The sequence below is a fragment of the Falco naumanni genome, chromosome 12 (assembly GCF_017639655.2).
Source record: "Falco naumanni isolate bFalNau1 chromosome 12, bFalNau1.pat, whole genome shotgun sequence".
Taxonomy (NCBI): Eukaryota; Metazoa; Chordata; class Aves; order Falconiformes; family Falconidae; genus Falco; species Falco naumanni.
In genome coordinates, this window is record NC_054065.1 from 33,606,106 (window position 1) to 33,630,476 (window position 24,371).

Below are 24,371 nucleotides of genomic sequence, written 5' to 3' on the forward strand. Positions count from 1 at the left end.
CGGGCTCAGGCGCAGGCGCGGCGGCGGCTCCGGCTCCGGCTGCGGCAGCGGGAGCGGCGGGGGCAGCGCCGGGATGGCGGCGCCGCTGAGCGACGGGGAGCGGCGGAAGCAGATCAGCGTGCGGGGCATCGCGGGGCTGGGGGACGTGGCCGAGGTGCGCAAGAGCTTCAACCGCCACCTGCACTTCACCCTCGTCAAGGACCGCAACGTCGCCACCCCCCGCGACTACTACTTCGCGCTGGCCCACACCGTGCGCGACCACCTGGTGGGGCGCTGGATCCGCACCCAGCAGCACTACTACGAGCGGGACCCCAAGGTGAGCCCCCCCGGCCCGCCGCGGCGGGGAGACGGGGACCGGGACGGGGCGGCTGCGCCCTCCCTGCCATCTGCCCCGGCAGGCGCCGCCGCGGCCCGGGGCCGTTCCCACGAACGGGGCCCCCTTGCCGTGGCTTCTTCCCCGTGGGTACCGCCACAGTCGTGCGTGTCCCCCCCCGCGCACCCTGTGTCCCCGTGGGCACCGCCACAGCCTTGGCCCTTGCACGGACCCTGCGTCCCCACGGGCACCACCACAGCTGCGGCCCTGTGCCATGGCCTTGACGCACCCCACCGTGGCTTCTTCCCCTCGGGCCATGTTCCCTGCACACACCCAGTGTCCCCACGGGCGCTGCCGTGGCCACGTACCCAGTGTGTGCCTTGCCGTAGCTCTCCTGCATCTCACCATGGTTGTGTCCCTGCAGGCCTTGCCCTAGATGTGTCCCTCACGCACGCAGGTCTCGCCACAGCTGTGTCCCCATGGGCGTGGCATCCCTCGTGGAGGGCTGCATCCCCACAGGCTTCTTTGCAGCCCTGTCCCGATGAGCTGTGCTGCAGCCGCATCCCCCCTTGGGCATCTCCACAGCTGTGACACCCTGCGCCTTGTCACAGCCATGTCCCCTGTGAGCCCCCTGTAAGCGTGTCATCGTGCAGGCCTCGATGCTGCTGGCTACTCTTGCATGCTTCACCACAGGCGTGTCCCGCACCTGCACCACCGCGGTGGTGTCCCCTGTGGGCATCATCACCTCCATGTCTCGGCACATGCCTCAGCACAGCTGTGTCCTGGCTGAGCTCCTGCAGAGCGTGGCCACGGGCAGCCCAGGTTCCAGGCTGGAGAGGAGCTTCCTGCCTTGGGCAAACCAGACAAGCTGTCCCAGGTCACCGCACCCCAGGGAGCTGGTGATTCCCAGGGGACTTGGCCGGCTCCCTCCTCTCCTCCGCGCTTGTCGAGTCAGGGTGGCGATGTAGGAGGTGTTAGGGGCTGCAGGACATTATTCAGAAGCCTTAAGCCTTTTGAATCGTGACCTGATCCAGCACTAAACCGGAGAGCCCCAGGGGGCAGGTGTGTGCTAGAAAAGGCACATACCTTCCCGACGCGCAGGCAGCTGCCTCCCCACGTCAGCTTTTTTCTCGGGGTTATGAATATTGCCTTGACACAAGAATCAAACTGCGCTGTCAGACCGGTATGGCTGTACAGGCACTGGGGGTGATGCTGGTGTGTGGAGCTCTCCCTTTCATCCTTACTCGCACAAATGAGCTCTGATCCATGTTGCTGCACTAACGGAAGAGATTGCACAGATCCCATAAAGGTTAAGAGGAGCTTGGGGAGGGCTCGCTTACTGTCCGCTGTGCTTACAGACTTTCACAAGAAACATGTCCCTGCAGGAGACTGAAAGGAGCAGAGTATTTATGCAACTGTGCAATGTTTTCAGTCCTTCCGATGAGCCCCGAGGAACAGATGGACCCTTTCAGAGTCCCAGCAGAGGTGGCAGAGTGCGTAATCCCGCTGCTTAGTGGGGAAAGGTCCCAGCTACAAAGGAAAGAGATTCAAAGAGAAGCACGATTTGAAGTCAGGCTACCTCTCTGTTAAAAATCCCTGTTTATTTATAAAAATATCTATACTGATAAATCTGAGTTAGGGAAGAAGTTTGCACATCCTGCTTCTGGTCCTGCAGGCAGGCTGTTGTTAGCCTTCGCGGCGCAGGCGCAGCTTCTCTGAAACTTGGAAAGTCACCGCAGAGGAGCCTGTGCTGCACGTCATGCCAGGAACCCTGCTGCCCACGGGACAGGACAACATGTGTGTGAAACTTGGCGTGGGGGGAACAGGAGGACCCATGTGATGGGAGCGCTGGAAGATTGCTAGGAAGGGGGCTGGCCCCGGGCCTGGCCGGCGTGCAGGGCCGGGGGCTCGCTCCGGCTTCCGGCAGGCTGTGGGTCAGCTTCAGCTCAGCATGGGAAAACTTCACAAGCCCAGTGTGAGCATCACCTCAGCTGAGCTTGACGGTGTGTAAAGATACCGTGCAGCATCCTAGATAATTCTTGCCCTAAGTTAATTAGGGAAACACTTAACAGGCAACAAGATTTTTCTATAGAAGGCTGTTGGCAGGGAGACACGTTGGTGGAGGGTTGGCTAGCATCCCACACCAGAGCCTTCTGACAAACAAACTGGTGCGTGGTGTCCAGGGGCAGGCGCCAAGAGCCAGTTTCGGGAAGGCGTTCCTACTCTGGAAAACACTCAGGTCTGCTCTTAATTTTAAGCGGTTTTGGTGAAAGTGAAGTGCTATGCTGTGTGTAAGTGTCTTGCTTTGCCTTCCCAGCGCATTTACTACCTGTCCCTGGAGTTCTACATGGGCCGCACTCTGCAGAACACAATGGTGAACCTGGGCCTGCAGAACGCTTGCGATGAAGCCATTTACCAGGTGAAGTCTTGGGGATACCGGGGTTCCCCTGAGGGACTGGCCATATTTTCCTATGTGGAGGGCTGGGTATCTTCGCTGCTCAGGGCTTCCTTCTAAGGATGTGTTATTTTGACTAAAGGAGGCGAGGCTTGGCTCTCTGTTAGTGTTTTGCATCCCCTAGAGATGACCGTGGGAGGACCTTGGGGTTCCTTGAGAGCTGGAGTATGGTTTTCTCAAACCACCGTTTTCCTGTGTTGGCTGGGAAAATCCGGAAGAGTATTTAGAAAGCAACACCCAGTATCCCAAAAGACTTAGGGAGTCCCAGGCTGCAGAGAACTTTCCATTACTAGGAGAGATGATGGCTTATCACGGGAGATGTAGTCTGATGGGGGAGGCTGGGCCGGAAGGGGAAACTGGAGCACCAAAGCACCAAATTACAGCTCGTACACACAGGTACAGAAGGCACTGCAGTGGCGCTGCCAGATAAACGTGAATCGCTGGGAAGGAAGAAATCGTTTGCTTGAATTAAAATGTCATCAGATGAGTTCAAACTGGAAAAAAACCCGCTGAGTACAACCAAAGCAATCATAAATGGGAGGCTGTGGTTACTTAGGCTTGCAGCCACCTCTGCAGCAGGACAGTGACCCTTTTTGACTGAGTTTTTGGGCTTTCTCACCCAAAATCTTGATTTCCCCCTCCCCTCTTCTCCCCTGCCCCACCGGATTGATCTGTGTTACACTGTCTAGCAGAAGCTGGGCTCTGTCACTGTCCCTCAGTGCTGTGATTGCTGATGAAATGTCCTGGTGAGCACTTTCCCTGCCGGGAGATGGGAAGGGATTTCCAGGGAGGGACCTGACACATTTCCTCTCTGAGCTGTCGCACCTTGGACGGCAGGCTGTTTTTTTTCTGGGAGGATCCTCAAGTCCCTTTGCGAGGCATTTTCCACCTGCTGATTTGGCCAACACACAAGTGGAGACTTCCCTCGCTGTAGCGTGCGACGTGGGGCTTGTCACGGCCAGTGGCTGGCTAGGATCAAGGGGTCTCATGTCCACCATGACTCTGAGAATTCCCCTCAGGTTTTGTGACCCCATCAAGCCATGCATGAGGCTTTCTGGGCTTGTGGTTGCAGACCACTGAAGCACTGGGAGAGAGTTGGGGAGCGCCCATGGTGTTGGCCTGACTCCCTGCAGTCCCCCCTGGCACTGAGGTGGGAAGGTGAGATACCGCTGCCTGCCTAAGAGGCAGCATCTCTTGGCTCTTTGAGAATCCTTGCTGCTGGCATGCTTAGCCTTCTTCTGGCAGCGGCAGCCCCCAGGCTGGAGAACAAATGGCCTGAGAGCTGCAGTTGAGGCGATAAACACATCCAGCCGTGGGCTCTGGCCAAGGGTCTGGGCGGCAGGCAGGGCACGATGCAGGAAGGCACGAAGCAGCATGGCGAGCGCTGCCGTAACCAGCTGCCAGCGTGGTTGTGCCTTTCCTCAAGGACGGGGCAGGTGCAAGCAGAGGGGCAGCGTGCGTACCTGGGAGGACACAGGGGTCCCTTGTGTGCTGACCCGGCTGTTCGCCATCCCAGCTCTGACAGCGAGTTCGGTGGAAGGGCCTCCTGGCATGAGGGGCTGCCAGGAAGCAAGTGTTTTGTTTGAGGTCTCTAAGGAAACGTAATTCATGGGAAGGCGATGTTTGATGGTGGTTCTAAATTGTTTTCCAATTAAGTGGGCTGCCTGGGGACCAGAGGCTGGTGAGATGCTTTGTGTGGAGGGGAGGGTGGGAGGATGCAGAGACCCCCATGGGTTTAATTTCCTGCAGTGTGGGTTGTTTTGGGATCTGTGTTTGCCCTCCTTGGAGAGGAGTGGTGACCATGGGCTTTGGCTGGTGACGTGTTCTGCTGTGGCTCTTTTCCCGATAGTTGGGTTTGGACTTGGAGGAGCTGGAAGAAATTGAAGAAGATGCTGGGCTGGGAAACGGAGGCCTGGGCCGCCTGGCAGGTAATATGGGGAGAGGGGAGCCCCCTCCTCACGCAGAGCACACGGGGATCAAGGGTGGCGTGGCTGGAGGCTGTTCTGCCTGCAAGGCAGCATGCATATCTCAGCCCTCAGCTGCCCCACAGCCCTTCAGCAGTGTGGTGCCCTCCTGCCTGCTCCTGGCTGGCCAGAAACGAGCACACACACACCCCCCCCCCCCCCCCAGTGCGAGCAGGAGATGCAGTCTGCAGCACAGCAGGTGGGGCTGCGGCTGGAAGAGGCTGTCTGGAGCCTTTCTCCTCACCTCCCTGTGAAATCTCTAACTTTTCAAGGCACCCAAGCAGCTCTCACATAGGCAGATTGTTGGCTGCTATTTTAGTCTTCCTGTCCCACAGGACTGCTGGAGGTGAGATCTCCCCAGGGCAGAGGAAATGCTGTGGCTGATGTTTACCAGAGCGGCCCTGGGCTGAGGGCTGGAAGGGTTTGCTTTGCCAGCAATAATAGCAAAGTAGCTGGTGGGAGCTGTGAATCGGGGTCAGAAGCCCAGCTTTACCAGGCAGGCAGGTGTCGGGCCAGGCGTGGGCACCTCAGGCAAGCTTAGAAGAGCTCTCACTGTGATGAGGCTGGATTTTGGTTTCTGGTGATCTGTCCTTGTCACCAGCTTTGGGGTGTTTGTGATGGCCAGGCGGGACGTGCGTGGGGTCCTGCTGCAGGCTGGCCCTTCTGCATGCGGATTTCCTCTGAGTGATAGATGTTCCCAGCAGCACTGGTTCTGGCGGCTCCTTGCCCCCATGCCCGGCGTGCCCTGGCTGGTGCAGCGGGCAAGGGGTGAGCTTTTTTGTCATGTGACCATGCTCTGCTTTTCCAGCTTGCTTCCTGGACTCCATGGCCACGCTGGGGCTGGCGGCGTATGGTTACGGCATCCGCTACGAGTTCGGTATCTTCAATCAGAAGATTGTTGATGGCTGGCAGGTACATTGGCAAACTCAAGTCACCCTTTCTTTTTCTGTCTCATGCTGCTGTGGCCACCCCTGCCTGTGGGCAAAGCCTGGCCATGCAGGCAGTGCTGCGGTGCCTTGAGCTGTAAGTCGGGCGTTGGAGCCCACCCCCTGGTGCCAGGTGGGCTGTCCCCTCCCGCCAGTGTTGCTGAGCCTGGGGGGCGTGTGAGCAAAGGGAGGCGATGAGGGCAGTGGGGGATGTGCTGCAGATGTCACCCAGGGACATGCAGGCTCAGCCACGCCAGTCACCAGCGTGGCAAGGTGGTGTTGGAGTAGGGGTGGGCTGGGACCGGGCCAGAGCTCTCCCTGCCCAGGGCTCCACGGCACAGCTGGTACAGCCTGAGGGCCCATCCAGCCTGGCAGTGAGGGGGCACAGTCAGACAAAGGATGGCGAGTGGCTGAACACCTCATGAAGGGCCCTGGTGGAGGATGAACTTCAACATGATGGAACACGTGCATGTGCCTGGGGTGTCGTTTCTCCTACAGGTTCCTTGGGAGATGGGCAGTGGGGGCTTAAACGGGGACTGTCCTGTAGCATTAATGGTCGTAATATTTTGCAAGTGAAAATAGACTAAAAAACTGCCCCAGCTGGCTGTTTTCTCTAGTATATGTCTGGAAAGGGTTTCCGTTAGGATACTTGCCTTGCTTCTGAGCATAAAGGACCTTTTTTCCTCTTAAAATAGCTCTCCATAAGTCAAGGAGAGCGAGAGGTTTGAGGGTTGGTTTTTTTCTCCTTCCCCACCAAGAAGCTGTAATTCTGGGGCCCTATAAATGGTGAAAACAGAAAAAAAAACCATCCACTGCAACTGACTTAATGTTACTTAAAAAAGAACAGGGGTGGTGGCGATGCTGGGCTGTGGCTCAGACCAGCCCCCCACCTGGCAGAAATGCTTGTGCGCACAGAGCATCTCCCCAGGTGCCTCAGCCCCTCTGGCTTCTGCTGCCCACCCGCCCTGGCTGGCTCTGCCCAGTCCGTCCGCTCCCACGGGTGCTGCTACAAGGAGTCCCTTCTGGCAGAGGGCAGGAGCAGGTAACGAGACCTGGGTTACAGGGGATGGTTTGTGGCCAGGAACAGCAACAATGGGCTTCTAGGGAACCAAATCCCGTGTATCCCCCTGTCGCGGTGGGACTGGGTGTGAAGGCCCCAGGACCGAGTGCAGCGGTCTGTGCGGGCTGGATGGATTGAACCCGTACAGCTCTGTAAAGCCCACAGAGGCTGAGCTGTTTATACCAGCTGGGATGTAGCCGTCCATGTCTCAAAAAGCCCGGCTGTCCTCTAGAGGCCTCTGCGTATCCATTTTTAAAGCCAGCGTACTAAAGCTTTGCTTTTCAACCGGCCTCCCTCCTGAGAGCCTGGCTCAGCCTCACCTGGATGCAAGCCAGCGCCTGAACCCCGTTTGTTCCTGCAGGTGGAGGAGGCCGATGACTGGCTGCGCTATGGCAATCCCTGGGAGAAAGCTCGCCCCGAGTACATGCTCCCCGTGCACTTCTACGGCCGTGTGGATCACACCCCCGACGGTGTGAAGTGGGTCGACACCCAGGTACCAGCGTCCCCCTGGGTGCTGGGCAGGGGGAGGGTGGGCCAGGGCAGCGCGGAGCGGGCGAGTCCATCCCCGGAGTGCCCGAGGTGGTCAGGCTTGGCTTCTCTCCCAGTCAGGCAACACCTCTCTGCTGCCTTTGCCATTACAAAAGTGACTCTGCTGGCCAGGGCTGCAGCAGGACGGGAGGAAAAAGAGGGATGGTGCTCAGCTGGAGCTGTAACCACCTTGGCTGGGGCCTCCTTCTCTACTGGTCTCAAGTGTGAAGCCCCACAGTCTTCCGTGGATTTATGTCGGAGAACTGCATTCCTGGCGGCCATGCTGGGCTCCGTCCACGTTGCTGCTCGCTCAAACCCAAGGAGTTTCCAGGTGGTGCTGGCGCTGCTGCCGTGGGGGTGGCCATGGAGCGATCCTGTGGGTGTTTAACTCCTATGATCAGAGCAAGTTCCTCTTTCCCAGAGCAGCCTGGCAGGGAGGGTGCTGTCAGGGGAGGCTGGAGGCATGCTGCCTGGAGGCCTCATTTTGTGGCATCGTGGAGAGCAAACGCCTCTTCAGCCTCCCGCAGCTGGGGAGGTGACGCTGTGCTTCGGGAGCACGTGCCTGCTCAGGGCACAGGCTGCTGTGCTGCGAATGCATTCCAGTCTCACAGCTGAGGAAGGCAAGCTTTAACGAGGTGCAGATTTATTAAGAGGATTGAAGACGCTTCAGCCTTTCCTGCCTAGGCACCGCCCAGGATGGAGGAAGGAGGTTTGATGAATTTCTCTGGGATTCAGGGGCATGACCTAGCCTCGTTCCCATGACGTTCAGGGGTCTCTCAGCCTGGTGAGCCAGCTCTGGCCATCCGAGGAGCACACAGTCATAAAGCCAAGCTGTTCTCTTCAGCGCCAAGAGCTGAAGCTCAGTTGCAGAGTTGCCTGGGCCCACTCAGAGGAGAAGTAAACCAGGTCCTTTTCCAGGGACCTTGGTTGTCAAAGGCAGTGCATTGACCTAGGCCTTTCACAGGACACACACAGCCCCAAGGTTCAACCACAACCCTGTGAACAGCCCAGGGGTCCTCAAATTTTTTAAACAGGGGGCCGGCGCGCGGATGAAGTGGCAGGAGGTCGTCTGCGGCTGCTTGGTTTCCCCCCTCAACCCCCGGCGGGGGGGGGCGGGGGGGTTCTGTAAACACCGGGGGCCGGATTGAGGACCCTGAGGGGCCGCACCTGGCCTGTGGGCCGTAGTTTGAGGACCCCTGGCCTAGAGGCACTGTGCCAGAGCTCTCTAGAGAAGCAGACATCCACCTGGGGACCGAGTGCCGTTGCCTTCAGTGTGCTCCTCTTCTGACCCCAGCAGTAGACCAGGGTTCCAGGGATCTCAAGCAGCGCAGTGGAAACACTGCTTCCTACAAGGAGGTGAATTTTCAGCTAGTGCTGTTAAGGGAACGAGTTGGAAAGCCTCAAAAAAGCCAAAGACGCAGTCTCCAAATATAGCATCGCTCCGTCCATGTGATGTGGGCCCCAGTCCCGTGGCTCAGGCCAGGCAGCTTTCTGCCTGCTTCCATCTTCGGTGCTGGTAATAGCAGCTTCGAGAGCCTGAGCTCTTGCTGATTCTCCCCAGAAGGGAGGTGTTGCTGATGCCAGCACGAAGCGGCTGTTCAGGGCCAACACACTCATCTGCCAGGATTTTCCTGCCCTGTGAGCACAGCTCCTTCAGTTCTCTGCTGCATCTTGCATCTTTGCCTGGGGACAGCCTCTGGCTGCTGGGCTGTTGTGCCAGTACAAGCTGACTTGTTTGGGAGAATGCTGGCTCCTTTTGCCAGCGCCAGAGAGGTGGCCCAGGCTGTGTGCTGCAGGATCAGGGCCTCGCTCTAAGCTGCAAGCACCATTCAGCTCTGCTGGCATAAGCCCTCAAGCTCTTCATTCCAGGCTGAGGTTGGGGTGCCTTGCCTTGCTGCTCAGCAGGTCTGGAGGCGTGCAGGTATTGGCACAGCAGTGAGCTGGAAAACACAAGCTTGGAAGCAGACCCATGCCTTGCCTGGCTAGTGTAATCTGAGCTGGGAGCCCCAGTGTTACACCTCGTAGCCATGTGTGCAGCACTCTCATGCTTAAGCATCTTCTGTAGGCTGCACTGGTAGCTTCACGCTCTTGTTGAGTTCGAGGGCTGGAGATCTCGGTGGGTTTACCTGGGCAGGTTCAACAAACCTTGAACGTGGGGTGAATTGCTCTGGGAATGGTGCTGCGGTGGTAGGGTTTGGTCCTGGCAGGCTGCAGAAGGCTCGCGGGCAGGCTGCAGGCTGTGGAGTTTATCCCAGATGGAAACACAAAGGTCCCTGCTGCCCTGGCCCTGCCCCAGCACAGAGGGAATCGCAGCGGCCAGCTGCAGGTGCTTGCAGTGCCCTGATGGATAACTGATGGGTATACCTGTCGGTATAGGAAGGTCAGCAGGTTGCTTGCAACTCTGTTTTACAGTTCATCGATGAGCTTGTAACTCCAGTTTGTCAGTAAAACTCCCAACAGCGCTGCTTCTCCTATTAATGCTTCGCCAGTGGGTGCTGGAAGTGCCCATGGTAGCAGGGAAGTCTGTGAAGCTCAGCAGGTGTGTTTTAGTGAGGTGAGAGTCTTACCACAGCCAGGAGTTGCCTGTGCCCTCTGGATTCTTCCTGCAGAGGTTTTAGCCACTTTCCCACCTTCTCTGAGTCCACCGTGCTGCTAATCAGAGGGGGATACTGTCCTTTCGCAGGTTGTCCTTGCTATGCCTTACGACACACCAGTGCCGGGATACAAGAACAACACTGTAAACACCATGAGGCTGTGGTCTGCAAAAGCGCCCAATGACTTCAACCTCCAAGAGTGTAAGTGCCATCCCTCCGCTGCCTTCCCTGGCCCAGCTGGGACGCAGTTTTTCCTGTGAGCACAGCACCTGGCACAGTGCTTCCCTCCTGGCCTGCTTTATCTGTATCTCCTGACTGCCTCCAAAACACGGTGCTGTGTGTGCATTCATGGATCATGCTGTCTCCAACCCCTTCTAGAGCCCTTATGCACCAGAGCACCCATCCCCGTCACACTTACCATGCTCTTAAAACCTGCCCGATGCCTTCCCCAGGCAGTAAGCCACCTGCCACTGCATTCCCCACATCACCAAATGAGCTGCAAACCCACGCTTGCCATGGAGGGTCATTTCTGTGCAGCATCATCTCAGTGCTGAAGGAAAAGGGCAGCAAAGCCCACCTCACTGTTGGTTTCCTTTGGATCTATGTGTGACCTCTCTAGTGCATTTTTCAGGCTCTAATTGTAGTGCTGAAGAGCAGATGCAGGGCAACTCACATACCAAATGTCAGTGCTGGCCTGTTACAGAAGGGGAAGGTTTTAGAGCAGACTAATTTGATTTATCCTTCCATACTGGCAAGCGCAGAGAGGTGTGTGTCCAAGCAGCCCTGCCAGGAAAGCTTGTGTGGCACAAGAGGCGATGGCTCTTGAGTCCTCATAATGTCTCTGGATTGTGACTGTGAGCTGCCTTTTGTACCCTTTAGGAGTTGAACATGATTGCTGTCTGTGCTTCTTTGCTCAGCCCCATTTCTCCTTAGTCCTTAAGCAAGATGGCTGGTCACTTGCTTCCTTTCAGTTTTGCCTTCTCTGGCTGCTATCTGTCTTCAGTTTCTGTCCATCCTTCCTAATATATGTGTCTTGAGAACCTGCATGGAGATGTGCCTTTCTTTTAGCCCATCTCCCGTCTCTCTGGAGCCTTTCACACGTACATTCCTGCTTATTAACACCAGCCTGAATGTCCCTGTTACTGTCTCTCTACAAGACAAGAGGGAAAAGCACAGTGTGGGGGACCTGCCTGAACCTCTACAGCTGCTGCAGTGCTCTGTGTGTTTCTTGCTTGCTGCAGTCAACGTGGGTGACTACATCGAGGCAGTGCTGGACAGAAACCTGGCAGAAAACATATCCAGAGTCCTGTACCCAAATGACAACGTGAGTGACTCTCTTGCCCCTCTTCCTTGCTGCTCGGGACCATCCTCCCTGTAGTTGCATCACCTTGTTTGCAAACCCTGGAACCAGGTCATGGCCACCTGATGTTTATTGTTCTGGTTTGAGGGGTTTTAATACAGTAGGTTGCCCCTGTAATTCTCAGTGAACATACAGCTCTGCTGGCTCCAGGGGGGCTCTGCTGACTGATGGCAGCTGAGTTTGGCCCATATTGTACAGTTGCTCTGTTCCCTGCTGCAAGGAGGGGAAGATGTATTAATGCCTTCAAATTCAAGGCAGTTGCTAATTTACACGGCTCACCCTTTGCAAAAGTAAGTTGTCATTTCAGAGGTGGCCATGAGGAGGGACTCGTTTCCATCCCCAGTTCAAGAGATTTCTCACTGCAGGGACTGACCCAGACCATGCACTGACTGGGCACTAGATCCAAAAGGGAAGAGCCCTCACTATCTACTCATGGATTAGCATCTGCACTGGAAAAGCTCGTCTCCCGCACTTTACCCCCACCCCTGTCATTCCTGTTGGTGTTTTAAAGCAGACCAGCATGAAGTGTAGTGCTCATGGGAGACAGCTGGTTTGTCCAGAGACACTCCTATTGCAGGGAGTCCAAGATCCTTGGTCCAAAAACCCTGCGAAGGCTCTTGCGGTGAGGGACGGAGCAGCACTTGCTCTGTGGGAGTAGTGTGGATGCGGCAGGCTCTGTTTCTCTTTGGAGGCAGCTGTGTGGGATGCTGAGCCCCTTGGCAGTCCCTACAGCAGCTGCCTCATTAGAGGCAGCATGAGAAACATCTGCGTCTGCCCTGATGAGGTGCTGAACCTGTGAGGCCCATTTGGAAGCCTGTCAGAGGGGACAGGAGCATCTCCAGGGGGCTGGCTGCCCGCTGCGGGTGGCAGCTGCAGCACTGATGGCTGTGGTCCCCGCGCTTGCAGTTCTTTGAAGGCAAGGAGCTGCGGCTGAAACAGGAGTACTTTGTGGTGGCTGCTACCCTCCAAGACATCATCCGCCGCTTTAAGTCCTCCAAATTTGGCTGCAGAGACCCTGTGAGAACATGCTTTGAAACCTTCCCAGACAAGGTGAGTTTGTGGGCAGAGAGGGCTGGGGCGGGCGGGGGCAGTTCAGCCAGACCTGCCTGTCGTGAAGGGAGCAGGGTGCTCAGGACCAAGTGGAGGCACATATGCAAGGACCTTGGCAATTTGGGTTGGAAAGCAGGTGATCTCCAGGCCTGTTTTCCCACGGAAAATTTTGCAGTTTGGAGCAAAACTTGTGAAGGTTGAATAGCTCTGTCCCTGGGAGCAGGCTCTCTACCTGGGGCGTTTGCCATGAGGAGAGGCTTGGGGCTGACCCTCACCCCAACCCCACCATGCAGGGCACTGTCACCATTCTGTCACTGCCAGATCCGAGCCCAGCATGTCTGTGTTGCAGGTGGCTATTCAGCTAAATGACACCCACCCTGCCCTGTCCATCCCAGAGCTCATGCGGATCCTGGTGGATGTGGAGAAAGTGGATTGGGACAAGGTGAGCGGAGCTGGAAGGTCTGTGCTGACCCCCGCAGGGAAGAGGGCTGCTGTCCTGCCCTCGCACGGGTCTCCTTTCCCCTCCCGCTGACCCGTCTGTCACGTAGGCCTGGGAGATCACGAAACGCACCTGTGCCTACACCAACCACACGGTGCTGCCCGAAGCCCTGGAGCGCTGGCCGGTCTCCATGTTCGAGAAGCTGCTGCCCCGTCACCTCGAGATCATTTACGCCCTGAACCAGATGCATCTGGATGTAAGGGACTAGGCTGCTTGCGGGCTGCGGGCGCTCTGGTGCGCTTGGGGTGGGAATGCTCCGAGGCCCTGTGGATGGGGGACTGACGCCCCCCTGCCTGCCTGCAGCGGGTGGCAGCTCTCTACCCAGGGGACATTGACCGTCTGCGGAGGATGTCGGTGATCGAGGAAGGAGACTGCAAACGTATCAATATGGCGCACCTCTGTGTGATTGGCTCTCATGCAGTCAACGGTGTGGCCCGCATCCACTCGGACATTGTGAAGAACTCGGTGTGAGTTGGGGGACACCCAGGGCACACGCACTCTCTGCTCACAGGGCTGTGCCCGCAAACCGGGGGGGCTAGCTGGGGGGATCGGGTGCCAGGGTCTGCCTGGGGTGCCCTGCTGGGCACGGCAGGCTGGGGACACTGTCTCCTTCACGTGCACGCAAGGTCCGGCCACTCTCCTTTGGAGCTGGTGAAACCCTGGGCATTGCAGCCGAGGTGGGGGCGGGAGGCGGCACAGAGCGTTCACGCTTGTCATGGAGAGACGTGCAGAGGCTGCCCTGGGCCAGGAGCACATACGGTGGGGCCCAGCTGCAGCTCTGGGTGGTGGCGGGTGGTTCAGAGCTCTCTGGGCTTCCAGGTTCAAAGATTTCTATGAGCTGGAGCCAGAGAAGTTTCAGAACAAGACCAATGGGATCACACCGAGGCGCTGGCTCCTGCTGTGCAACCCGGGACTGGCTGACGTTATTGCTGAGGTGAGTGGCAAGCACCTGAACTGAGGGGCTGAGCGTGATCCGTTGGCTTCGGATCGCCCCTTCGTGTGGTCTGATCATAGCGGAGGCCGACGCTGGTGGGTGTGAGTGAGGACGCCTGGGGAGGTGCACGCCTGGTGCACATGTAGGCATGAGGTATCGGCAGGGCTTTAAAGTCAATGATGGACTAGCTGGCCAAAAAATTTGCAGAAGTTTGGGTTAGTTCCTTGCCCTCACGGTGGCTGCACATAACCTGTTGAGCAGTGCCATGGGGCGCGAGATGGGGAGTCTGGGGAAGCATTCGGCTTCACAGGCACAAAGGAGCTCCTTTGGAGTTCCAGCCCCAGCTCTGTCTCCTTTGGTTACCAAGCCCTTTAGCACAAGTTTTTGCTTCCCGCTGTGACACGCCATAACTGAGTAACGTCCTGCAGTTAAATGTGTCCGTATCTCCAGCTGCCAGGAGGCCCTGGTACGCGCACGCACAAACACGCCCTTGCCTCTAAAGCTCCGCGAAAGGCAGGGACTTGTTTGGGTTTTTGCAAGTGCCTTGTTTCCCCTGCACTGCTGGGCTCCCTGATGACACAGAAGAGTAAAGTCGCACAAGAAACTCTGCCCCTTTTCCTGGGCAGAGTGCCTCTTCCAGTTCGTGGTGGGACTGGGGCAGCACCATTGTGGACTTGGTGAGGTGTCTCACAGGTGGGACATCCCTCTCATGGTTTGTTCTTTCAGAAAATTGGGGAAGGCTTTATCACGGATCTGAGCCAGCTGAAGAAGCTACTGGATTTCATCAATAATGAGACTTTTATCAGGGACGTAGCAAAAGTCAAACAGGTAGTGTGCGTTGGAGGTGGGGGAAGGTGGCTAAAGGCACCACGCTCCCAGGAACAGCCCAGCAGCAAACACTCACTTCTGATGCCAGGCCTGGAAACCATGCCTGTTCCTCATCAGATTTTCTTGCCAGGAGAACAAGCTGAAGTTTGCCGCCTACTTGGAGGAGCAGTACAAGGTCAAGATCAACCCTTCATCCATGTTTGATGTTCAGGTCAAGCGAATCCATGAGTACAAGCGGCAGCTGCTGAACTGCCTGCATGCTGTCACCCTCTACAACCGTAAGTCCTGCCTGGGCTCGTGGGTAGGGGGTGTCCCCTGGCCTCTCACTGCCAGGGTTCCCATCTAAAAGCATGCCGGCTGGTGGCCAGGGACTCCCAAGCCTAGCTCTGCCCTCCTGGCACGAAGTGCCCCTCTCCTGGAGGGAAGACAGGGTCTGAAGGGTGGTACAGAGCTCACAGCCCACATCTCCAGCCCAGCAGGGGTCCAGAGTCCAGGTAACCCCCACGCCTCTACTGCAGGTGTTAGGGCTGACCTGGGGCAGGTTACAACCCCGCTCCCCAGTGCTCCCTTTGGGCCCCGAAGGGAGGCGAGTTGTGGGAGCTCTGCGTCCTGCTGGCTTGAGTAGCTCCCCAAGGACTTTGCAGCTCATTTTCGCCCAGCACCGCTCCAGGTTGGGCTTCAGGGTCCTGCAAGTTTGCTGGATCCACGTGACATGGGCTGGGACGCCAGCCCACCTCTGGGGCACGCAGTGATCTCCGTCCAGTTTATCTCCACTTCTGTGCTGTTGTGCCCTGCTCTTCCAGGCATCAGAAGTGATTCATCCAAATCCTTTGTGCCCAGGACCATTATGATCGGAGGAAAGGTAATGTGTGTTCCAGGCGTGGTGCATGCATGGCTCAAGGTGGGTGTGGGGAAGGTGCTGAAGGTGCTGTCCCCTCTCTGTGGCTTTGCTGGGCCCACTGTAGGTTAGCCAGCATGTGTCTGCTGGCGGGCTCTTCAGGAAACACCTTGGTGGACTAATCAGACTGAACAAGGCCCCATCACTCTCTCCCTGTGGCCCAGGGCTTCTCCCATTAGGGTGTTTTTGCTGATCCATGTGAACGGCAGGGGTGAGGCCTGGATTCTCCCCATGGTGAGGATCCGCAGTGGCACCTCTCATGTTCTCCCTTCCTTAAAAGCCTTCACCATTTCTGGGCTGCTCTTCTTCAGGCAGCCCCTGGCTACCACATGGCCAAGATGATCATCAAACTCATCACGTCCATCGGTGAGGTCATCAACAACGATCCCTATGTGGGGGACAGGCTCAAGGTCATCTTCCTGGAGAACTACCGGGTATCCTTGGCTGAGAAGGGTACGTCTGGTCTTGTGTAAGCATGTCTCAGGAGCTGGGCATGTCCCAGCTGAGCCCAGAAACTGGCTGGCCTGAGAGGCTGTCGTGGCTGGTCACCTGGCCCTCCCTTCGGACGGGCCTGAGGGCTGCATGCAGGGCAGGAGGGCAGCTCCACGCAGGAGGGACAGCAGCTGCCTGGGGCTGCAAGGCTGAGCCTGGCTCTTGCCCCAGAGCCGCACTGCTTGGACGGAGGTTGAGGTCGGCAGATGCTCAGGGTTGCTTTGCTGTGCTGGGCCCAGGTCCTGGGGAGCTGCAGTGTGCCAAGGCTTAACTCCTACCTCTCTTGCACCTGGCAGTGATCCCGGCAGCAGACCTCTCCCAGCAGATCTCCACAGCTGGCACAGAGGCTTCAGGTACAGGCAACATGAAGTTCATGGTGAACGGGGCCCTCACCATTGGTACCATGGATGGGGCCAATGTGGAGATGGCTGAGGAGGCAGGCGAAGAAAACCTCTTCATCTTTGGCATGCGAGTGGAGGATGTGGAAGCCCTGGATCGCCAAGGGTAGGTGCTGGGGAGAGCCTGATGCGTGCCAGGGCTTGTCAGATGGGGATACAGGTCCCAGCTCTGAGCTCTGGGAGGGACACCCTGCTCCCTGGGCAGTGCTGGAGCACAACAAAGCAGGGGGCTGGAGGCAGCCTCCACCCTGAGCTGGACAGTGGCTGGTCCATCAGGGATGCAGCCCAAGCAGCTTGCCCAGAGCACAGTGGCTGTGAATGGGACGTGAGCCAGGGCACAGAAGCATTTCATGCACCGTGCACAGTCTCAGAGCCGCTAGCTGAGGGACGTGGCCCCGGGAACAAGGCCCCTCACCCAGGAGCCATACGACGTCCTTGCTTGCCCTCCCTGCCCCAGACATCTTGGGTCCTGCTCTCTGGGTGCTGGCCCCCGGAGCGAGCACCGATCCCTACAGCCTGTCTCTGCTGGACACAGGTATAACGCACGGGAGTACTACGAGCGCCTGCCAGAGCTGCGACAGGCTATCGACCAGATCAGCAGTGGGTTTTTCTCCCCTCGAGAACCTGGTTGCTTCAGGGACCTTGTGAACATGCTCCTGTACCACGACAGGTGAGTTCTGGCAAGTGTCCCCTTTTGGGGGGCTGCTCTCAGCTGGCCCAGGCCCCCTTTCCAGCTGGCCTGGTCCCCTGGGACCCCGCAGCAGGCAAAGCCCAGCCTTACTCTGCCTTGGGTTCCAGGTTTAAGGTGTTTGCAGACTACGAGGCGTACATGAAATGCCAAGGCCAAGTGGACCAGCTGTTCATGGTAAGTGCTGCCTGCTGCCAGGGGGAGGATGGGGTCCTTGGTCGTGGCAGTGCAGTGGCAGGGCCGGGGGGCGCTGGGATGAGCGTGCTGCTGCAGAGCCCTTCTTACAGACAGCACACGTGGCGGCATGGGGCAGGGCGAGCAGGTTTGGCTGCTTCAGCAGCCCCATGCGGTGGTGTTGAAGCCAGCCAAGTGTGTGCCCTTTGCAAGGCTGCGAGGCAGGGCAGAGCTGGGAGAGGGGCTGACTGCTGACATTGTCTCTCCTTTTCCCAGGACCCCCGGGAGTGGACTAAGAAAGTCATCAGGAACATTGCCTGCTCGGGCAAGTTCTCCAGTGACAGAACCATCACGGAGTACGCCCGGGAGATCTGGGGTGTGGAGCCATCAGCCACAAAAATCCCACCCCCCAACCTCCCCCGGGATTGATGCGAGCAGAGGGGGCCTCACCTGCACTTCCCCGCCAGTCACAGGGGCTCAGCTCTGCAGAAATAAGCCTTTCCCCTGGGGGCATGGGGGGGGGGGGGGGGGGTAGAAGGATGCTCTGAGGAGCCTTGACTGAGGAACAGAAGCTGGGGGAGAGGAGAAAGGACCCCGTGTTTGTACCTATGTATCCAGCCTGCACGTGCTGCATAGTGCTTTTAGTGAGATGACCACAGATCAGTCTTCCACAGCTGTGCTCCATGCTTAACAAGGGCTTTCCAAGTCAATCCTCCCCTCTCTCCCTGCATGCAGTCTGGCCTGGCCTCCTCCACCCTGCCACACAGGCAGCTGAGCCGGCAGGGCCTGTCTCGCATCCTCCTCCAGTGGGTCTACCAGCCCCAGAGCTCGGGAGGGAAAGGGGAAGTCTGCCCCTCCGGTCACCCCCTTCCCTGCTAACACTTGGAGGGGGCAGGGCTGGCTCTTAAAGCAGCTGGCCCCAGTGCAGGCGCCCATCTCACATGCTGTGTGCCACAAGGAGAGGGCCTGGGATCAGCAACTTCCTTGCCACAGAGCTTGCCATTGCCTCCTCCCACACCTCTCTGTTGAGTACAAGCCCAGTAACAAGCCACTCCAGCCTCTGTGTCTGCACAGAGGTCCCGGCTGCCACCAGCTGGGTCCTGTGTCCCAAGAAGGCTCTGGGCTCTCCAGGCGCAGCTGTACGCTGGGTGCTGCCCAGGGGCTGAATGCGTATCACAGCTCTTGCCCCCCTCCGCAGCTGGGTCATGCTGGTCCACCTGTCCCTCCCGGTGCTGGGGTCAGAATTTAACACCAGTAATGTCATGTAGCACATCAGTACAGTACTCCCCTGTGTGACACCAACTCATTAAAACAACCAGAACACCTGCTGGTTTGACTTTGGGCTGACTTGTGACTACTCTCTGCCTGTAGGTTCAGACTGCAACAAGTTCAGGCCATGACAACTGAAGCCAAGCTGGCCATCCCCAGCTACGGCTTCATGGGATGTGGTCCCCTGCAGCTGGCATGGTGCTAGCACTGTCATGGGGGCAGCATGCCCATTGCAGAAACATCAGCCTTGCCAGTGCACAGGGTGTACAGGAGGGAGCTGCTACCAGAGGCTGCAGTGGGCTACTTGGGGCCAAAGCCATTTACCTGCACACCTGCCACGCTCACTGTGTGCACTGGGGTGGGCATTACAGTGCTGGCTTTGCCCTGCAAATGGTACACGGGGCTCCCGTGCTAGAAATACCACGGGCAGCTCCCATTTCCCCCTTCCCCAGTGGGGAAGCAGAGCCTTGGCTGCAGCCAGACTACAGGCACAGACCCACCAGGCTCAGAAGAGCTCCTCACCCAGACCTGGCAGCAGCCACAAAGACTTGCCCAGTCCCAGCTGCGAGCTCATCTCCCATGCACAACCCTACCACAGCCCTGCCACACACCCAGCTGACCTGCCCAGCTGGGGGGGGGGGGGGCGCGGAAAAAAAGTGTCCCAGAAACTGCCAGGTAATACAGGTGAAGCTGAAGTGATCAGCAGTCAATGCCTTTATTAAAACTACACCACTTTCAGATAAACATTTCAGTTTAATTTTCCAGACATATCACTGGCCTACTAATGGGAATGGCGGTGTTGGGATCACCAACACCAGCAGTTCCCGTGCTGGACCCTCAGCTCTGTCACGTGGGAGGAAGGCAGCCCCGCCAGCCTCCGGCTCGAGCTGCGCTGTGCCCCAAGCCAGCTGCCAGCAGCAGCATGAGCTGGAATATGCACGTCACTCTCCAGAGCCAAGTAAGTGTTTCTCTTCCGTCAGTGCAATAAATACAAGTGCGTCAAACATAATTTAAGTGGCACAGTTAGCTTATGAGTATCGTGGGTCAGAAACCTCAGGGACAACCACGCTATGGCAGAAGAATCTCAGTACAAGAACAAGGTACTGTCTGCTTTGCAACTAGTATGAGCCTGCAGATACAACGTGGATACATGCTGAGCAGTTTACACTATGCTGTACACCCCTGAATAGACTCTTCGGGCAGCACAATTCACTCTGAGCACTAGTGACTAAATCTACAGCACCTGGTATTGTCTATATAGCCTGATGGGGGCAGGGCCAGGTCCCCAGCTGCACACCACAGAGCCAGCGTATGACCCTCTCTCATCTCAGCGTGCAGCTTGCTAATGGCATAAACCAGCCCCTGTTCTAGCCCCAAGCAGGGCAAGGGCACCCCCAGAACCTCTCCCCGTGGGGGAGGCTCATTTCCCCTTCTGCCTCCCAGACAACATGCTCCGACCATGGCCGTGAGAGGGGCTGAGAAGTGCTACTGGAAGTGCCTGGGATGCCCAGAGCACAGAAGGGAAGTGGAGGGACACACCAGACTTATTTTTGCATCAAGAACTGCGTACCACTGCCTGCTTTTAACTACAGAGGAACAGTGTAGCCACCGGGAACTCGAAAACCTGACCTAAGGAGTTAAAAGGTAGTTGAGGAAAAACCCTGCCTTTCCCACCCAAAGGAAGCACATGTCTGTCTGGGTATGTACAGGGAGAAAGGAAGACAACCATTCCCATATCCCAGGCCCACATTTGTGGAAGGGGGAGATCAAGCAAAAAAGTAATCTCACACTTTCCAGCTTAAACTCCCAAGTCTGCAATTCATCTACCTAAGTCACTTCAGTCCTAATAGGAAGTGCATGTGAAAAAGGGGAGGAGCTCCACAGAGGATAGCAGGGATGGGAGCAGAAGTGATGATCAGAAGGAAAAAGGTACAGAAAAAAAGGGCACTAACATTTTCCAATAAACAGATGTTTGAAAAGGAAGGACAAAAAAAAATCTGTCATTTTATTTCCAAATGTGTGCAATTAGCCCAACGCTTGCAACACATCATGATTGAATAGCTAAATAAAAGTCTCTCCCACCACCTGGGTATCTTCTGTGTATTTGTAAATACAACCACTTAGCAAAAAGGAAAGGCAAAACATGTATTTCCTAGAAAAAGAACACCTCAAACTCAAGCAAGACAACTGTGGTATGAAGACACGGCAAAAGCCATTCGCCTACAAATGAGTCTCTATGTGATTCAAAAACAGCAGCAGTGTTTAAAAATGAAAGAAACACCCTTGGTCATGACACACGTGTCCTAGGAATGTCTGTCCTCAGTGGTACCACGCTGCATCTGCCAGGCTTTGTTGTGCTTACATTTTTCACCGTTTGGTACTGGCTCCTGGGCTGTTACCACCCATCCATCCATGTCAAAAAAGAAGCCAACAACTTCTTTCTTCTACCATCACGGATGTCTATGCCGGGAGCTGGAGTTGCCAAGGGTATGCATCAGGACCAGAATGGGAATCCCTGACCTCCTCTAGTGCCAGGGATAGAATAATGGCAGGTTGACCAACAGGGAGGGGGGAGGAAAGACAGAGATGAAGGAAAGAAAGGAAAATCTCTGCTGTCAAGCAGCCAGTCTTCAGTGATGATGCTCATGTTCAGATTTTCCCAGGAATTCCCTAGGAAAGGAAATGACACAGAAGTGACACTCAGCCCTCCCACACCCTGGTGGCATGCTGCAGCCTGCAAGTCTTCCCATTCCCCTAGCAAATATCAGGGCTTGTGCATTTGCAGCTACAGGCAACAGCACCAAGCTTTGTTCTCACCCATCAGCAGCTCCCACTAGAAGAGGCAAGCAGAGCTGCTCTGCAAACAACTCCTCCAGAGCACGCAGCTTACAGCAAAGATGAGCCAGAAAGGAGAACTGCTCCCAGCCTTCCGTACCTTCCCTTCCCAAGACCTGCTTTGCAGGGAGGTGGAGAGCTCTGACTTTGTGCTAAGCCAGCCCAAGGATCTCAGCCACACCGGAGACCAGAGGGTATCCAGCTGCCCAGAAGAGCTGCCCAACACAGGCACCTGTTACACATCTAAGAGAGATCCTGGGAGCATGCCAGAGCGTGCCCCAAGGCCCCATGCCCCAGCCCCATGCCCAAGCCAGAGGACACCCCGGTTTAGCTGGGCTGTTACCGCAGTATTCGAGGTAGCTCTGGACTCCTGTAGATGTACTTGTGCCGGTAGCCAAGGTCTGTGTGGAATGGAACAAACTGCACCTTGTAGTCTCGGAAACTCCGTGACGTTGCAGCAATGTTGTAAAGCTGAGTCCAAGGGGAGGTGAGGGACACATGTCATTCCAAACCAGAGCCACCCCTACCAAACCAGCACCCCTCTCAGCTGGGCAGCTGGACCTGGCTTGACCAGCTTTGCTAGCTCTAGCTCTGTTTCATATTGATTTGCCATCTCCAACACCACAGAATCTGTAGTCCCTGTGGTCTATGTGTTTCTACACACACCTTCCCACTGCTGACTTTTTGCCTGGCTGGAATATCATTCTATCCACACCGCTTCCTCCCACCAGATCAGTTTGCAGAGCTACATGTGTACCTTCTTTCCCAGATGAAATGGTACCACTGGGTCATCCTCAGCATGAAGGATGAGTAGGGAGCAGGAAATGTATTTCACACTGTAAAAGAGAAAACAACATCATAAAAGCTCAGAGCAATCCCATCATTCTCTACCATCAACATACTTTGACTTTCAAGGAAACTGCAATGACAAACTTGTCCTGTGGGTCATTAACTGCAGTTCAGATCTTGAAAACCCTATTATCTGACCACCATTCATTTGATCTATATAAAATTTACTAGCGAAAGGCATCCTCATAAAAGCTACTTGCTGCCTAGACTAGAGAAAAGTGCCTCACCCTGCTGCACAGTATCATCCCCCCAAGGTCTGGTTTGGTTTCAGTACTGCAAACCAAACTCACAAATGCTCAGGCTCTTGAATGAAAGGCTCAGTGAAAAAAAAAAACCCATGTTGTTACACACAGGGTAGCTTATGCAAATGTACAACAGAGAAATCTTCCCAAACCTTCAGTGTCCCAATGATACTGTTTAACATGTAACGTACATTTAAAAAGCATAAATCCCATGGACCAAACCAGCATATCCCTGAGAAGTCTGTGCTCTGTTGTTTGCACCTGTCCTTATTAAGAACAATTAAAAAAGGAAGAGCTCCACCGTGCAAAGCTGTGCTGTACTAGGGCTGTGAGAGTGACTGAAATCCCTTCAGCAAGTGTAACAAAAAAAAAAAAAAGTCAGGAGTGCAGTCTAATGTCTATCCTCCTTGATGCTTGCCATGGCTCACTGCAGCCACAGCTGAAACTCCGACAAAGAGGGAACTCACTTCTCATCATTTGCAAATTTAATTCCACTTGTCGTGATGGGGTCAAGGAAGAACCAGTCAAAGCCAGGGAAGTATCTGTATATCTGAGAGGAAAAATTTGAGTTAGTGGCAGGCACCAGCAGGACAGTTATACAAACAGCAGTAACGGGGCAGGTCACTACCATCCCAGTAACATCCCTCAGCTGCTGGCTGCACTTTCTGCAGTGAGATGGTCCATGTTTCCACCAGCATTACTTTTCCTCTCCTGTTTCAGGCCCATCTCATCAGCCTGCTCAGGAGCAGGCTCTCTAGATGCTTGTATGGTCCAGCTCTCTATGTCTCGTGCTGTTGCTGGCAACAGTCTTCCTGAAAGGGGGGTTTATCCCAGGGCAACTCACCAACCGGGCCACATCCAACACCCAGTCTGGTGTCTGCCCAGCTCAAAGCCAACTCACAGCCATGCCAGATGGAAGAGATGGCCACATCAGAATGAACTCATCAGGGAAACCATGCAAGCACAAAGAGGCCACATGGATGGGGCAGTGACCACGAAAAGCCCAGCTTTGCCATCGCTTTGCTTGCAGCCCACAGAATAGCCTCCTGCAACAAAGAAGCTACAACACAAAAGGAAAGGGCTGTCCATTGCGGAGAGCAGAATCTATATTCCCTTCTATATTTACTGCCCCTTCTGATCATGGTTTCTGTTTTCTTTGAGCAGGCTTCACACATGGCTCTGGTACTGCTTACTGTACTGTGTTCCCATGAGCTGCCGTAAGTGCAGCTCTTTGCCCCTGACACTTATAAATATCACTGCTGCCCCACAAGTCATGTAGTTAGCTCAGTTACATCACATCTGAAGGTTAATTTCTAAGCATACAGTTACAAGTCACTAGTGTGAGAGCCACTGTGTACTTGCCACAGAAAAGGGGTGACTTCGCGCCTCCTCCCGTATGTTGGTGAATGGAGATTCCAGTATCAGGGCATCCGGGGGCGTTTCTGAAAAGCCAAAAGTGCTGAAATGCAGGGGTGCAGACAGAGAGCCAGCAAGGTCAGCATCTGCCTTATGAGAGCAGCTGCCACCATGGTGTGCCAAGAACAGCCTTGTCACAACCGCAAACTTATGTGGAAATCTGGGATGCCAGCAGGACCCGGGCTGGGTGGGAAGAGCACCCACCTGCCAGACTTACCTCTCTCACAAAGGCGCCTCACAAGATTTGTTGCAACCCTGTAAAGAAGAACAATGAGCATTTAATCTGGTGCAGGCCCTCTGCAAAGCACCAAGCTCTAGCAGTAGTAGGTGGCAGAGGTACAACTCAACTGCCATAATGTCGACCCCTCTCACTGTCTGAGGTCTGGACAGCCAGCCCACAATGGCTTGGGCTCTCACAGGTCTCCCATACCCCAGCTGTCTCAAATGGCATCAGGTGACAGCACTTAGGTAAGCAAACAAGTCCAAAGAAACAGCACACTTAGAAGAACCTCCTTTAAGGTGGCTCTCAGGCTCCCAGCAGATCTGCAGCAGTGTGACATAGCCTCTTATCCTGAGACCACAAAGGCTGAGCAAGAAAG

At 55.9% G+C, this 24,371-nt stretch overlaps 2 protein-coding genes across 4 annotated transcripts in view; one reads left to right on the forward strand and one right to left on the reverse strand.

Annotated features, from left to right (window-relative positions):
• The first annotated feature begins 4 nt into the window (after positions 1-4).
• On the forward strand, positions 5-18,508 carry PYGB (glycogen phosphorylase B). The gene is made up of 20 exons (XM_040612282.1): positions 5-316; positions 2,631-2,732; positions 4,618-4,696; positions 5,541-5,644; positions 7,080-7,211; positions 9,930-10,041; positions 11,082-11,164; positions 12,107-12,250; positions 12,600-12,692; positions 12,799-12,945; positions 13,053-13,216; positions 13,569-13,683; positions 14,410-14,511; positions 14,642-14,789; positions 15,315-15,373; positions 15,721-15,862; positions 16,198-16,405; positions 16,835-16,969; positions 17,098-17,164; positions 17,438-18,508. Exons 1-20 carry the CDS (start codon positions 74-76, stop codon positions 17,588-17,590), a joined length of 2,532 nt encoding a protein of 843 aa, XP_040468216.1. The 5' UTR covers positions 5-73; the 3' UTR covers positions 17,591-18,508.
• A 618-nt stretch (positions 18,509-19,126) lies between these two features.
• ABHD12 (abhydrolase domain containing 12, lysophospholipase) overlaps positions 19,127-24,371 on the reverse strand; it is a 46,790-nt gene continuing 41,545 nt past the window's right edge. For all 3 annotated transcript variants that reach the window (XM_040612283.1, XM_040612284.1, XM_040612285.1), the window contains 6 exons: positions 23,990-24,027; positions 23,719-23,798; positions 22,824-22,906; positions 22,023-22,101; positions 21,609-21,736; positions 19,127-21,100 (listed from right to left, as the gene is read on the reverse strand). In XM_040612283.1, coding sequence (XP_040468217.1) covers positions 21,061-21,100; positions 21,609-21,736; positions 22,023-22,101; positions 22,824-22,906; positions 23,719-23,798; positions 23,990-24,027 — 448 coding nt within the window. In that variant the 3' untranslated portion in view covers positions 19,127-21,060. The remainder of the gene's footprint in view (positions 21,101-21,608; positions 21,737-22,022; positions 22,102-22,823; positions 22,907-23,718; positions 23,799-23,989; positions 24,028-24,371) is intronic.

Excerpts from the sequence above, each read along its gene's own strand:
- PYGB (XM_040612282.1), top strand. The coding sequence starts at position 74 with ATGGCGGCGCCGCTGAGCGACGGGGAGCGGCGGAAGCAGATCAGCGTG. Across the intron at positions 2,733-4,617 it reads GCGATGAAGCCATTTACCAG|TTGGGTTTGGACTTGGAGGA; the intron begins GTGAAGTCTTGG and ends TTTTCCCGATAG. Across the intron at positions 5,645-7,079 it reads AGATTGTTGATGGCTGGCAG|GTGGAGGAGGCCGATGACTG; the intron begins GTACATTGGCAA and ends TTGTTCCTGCAG.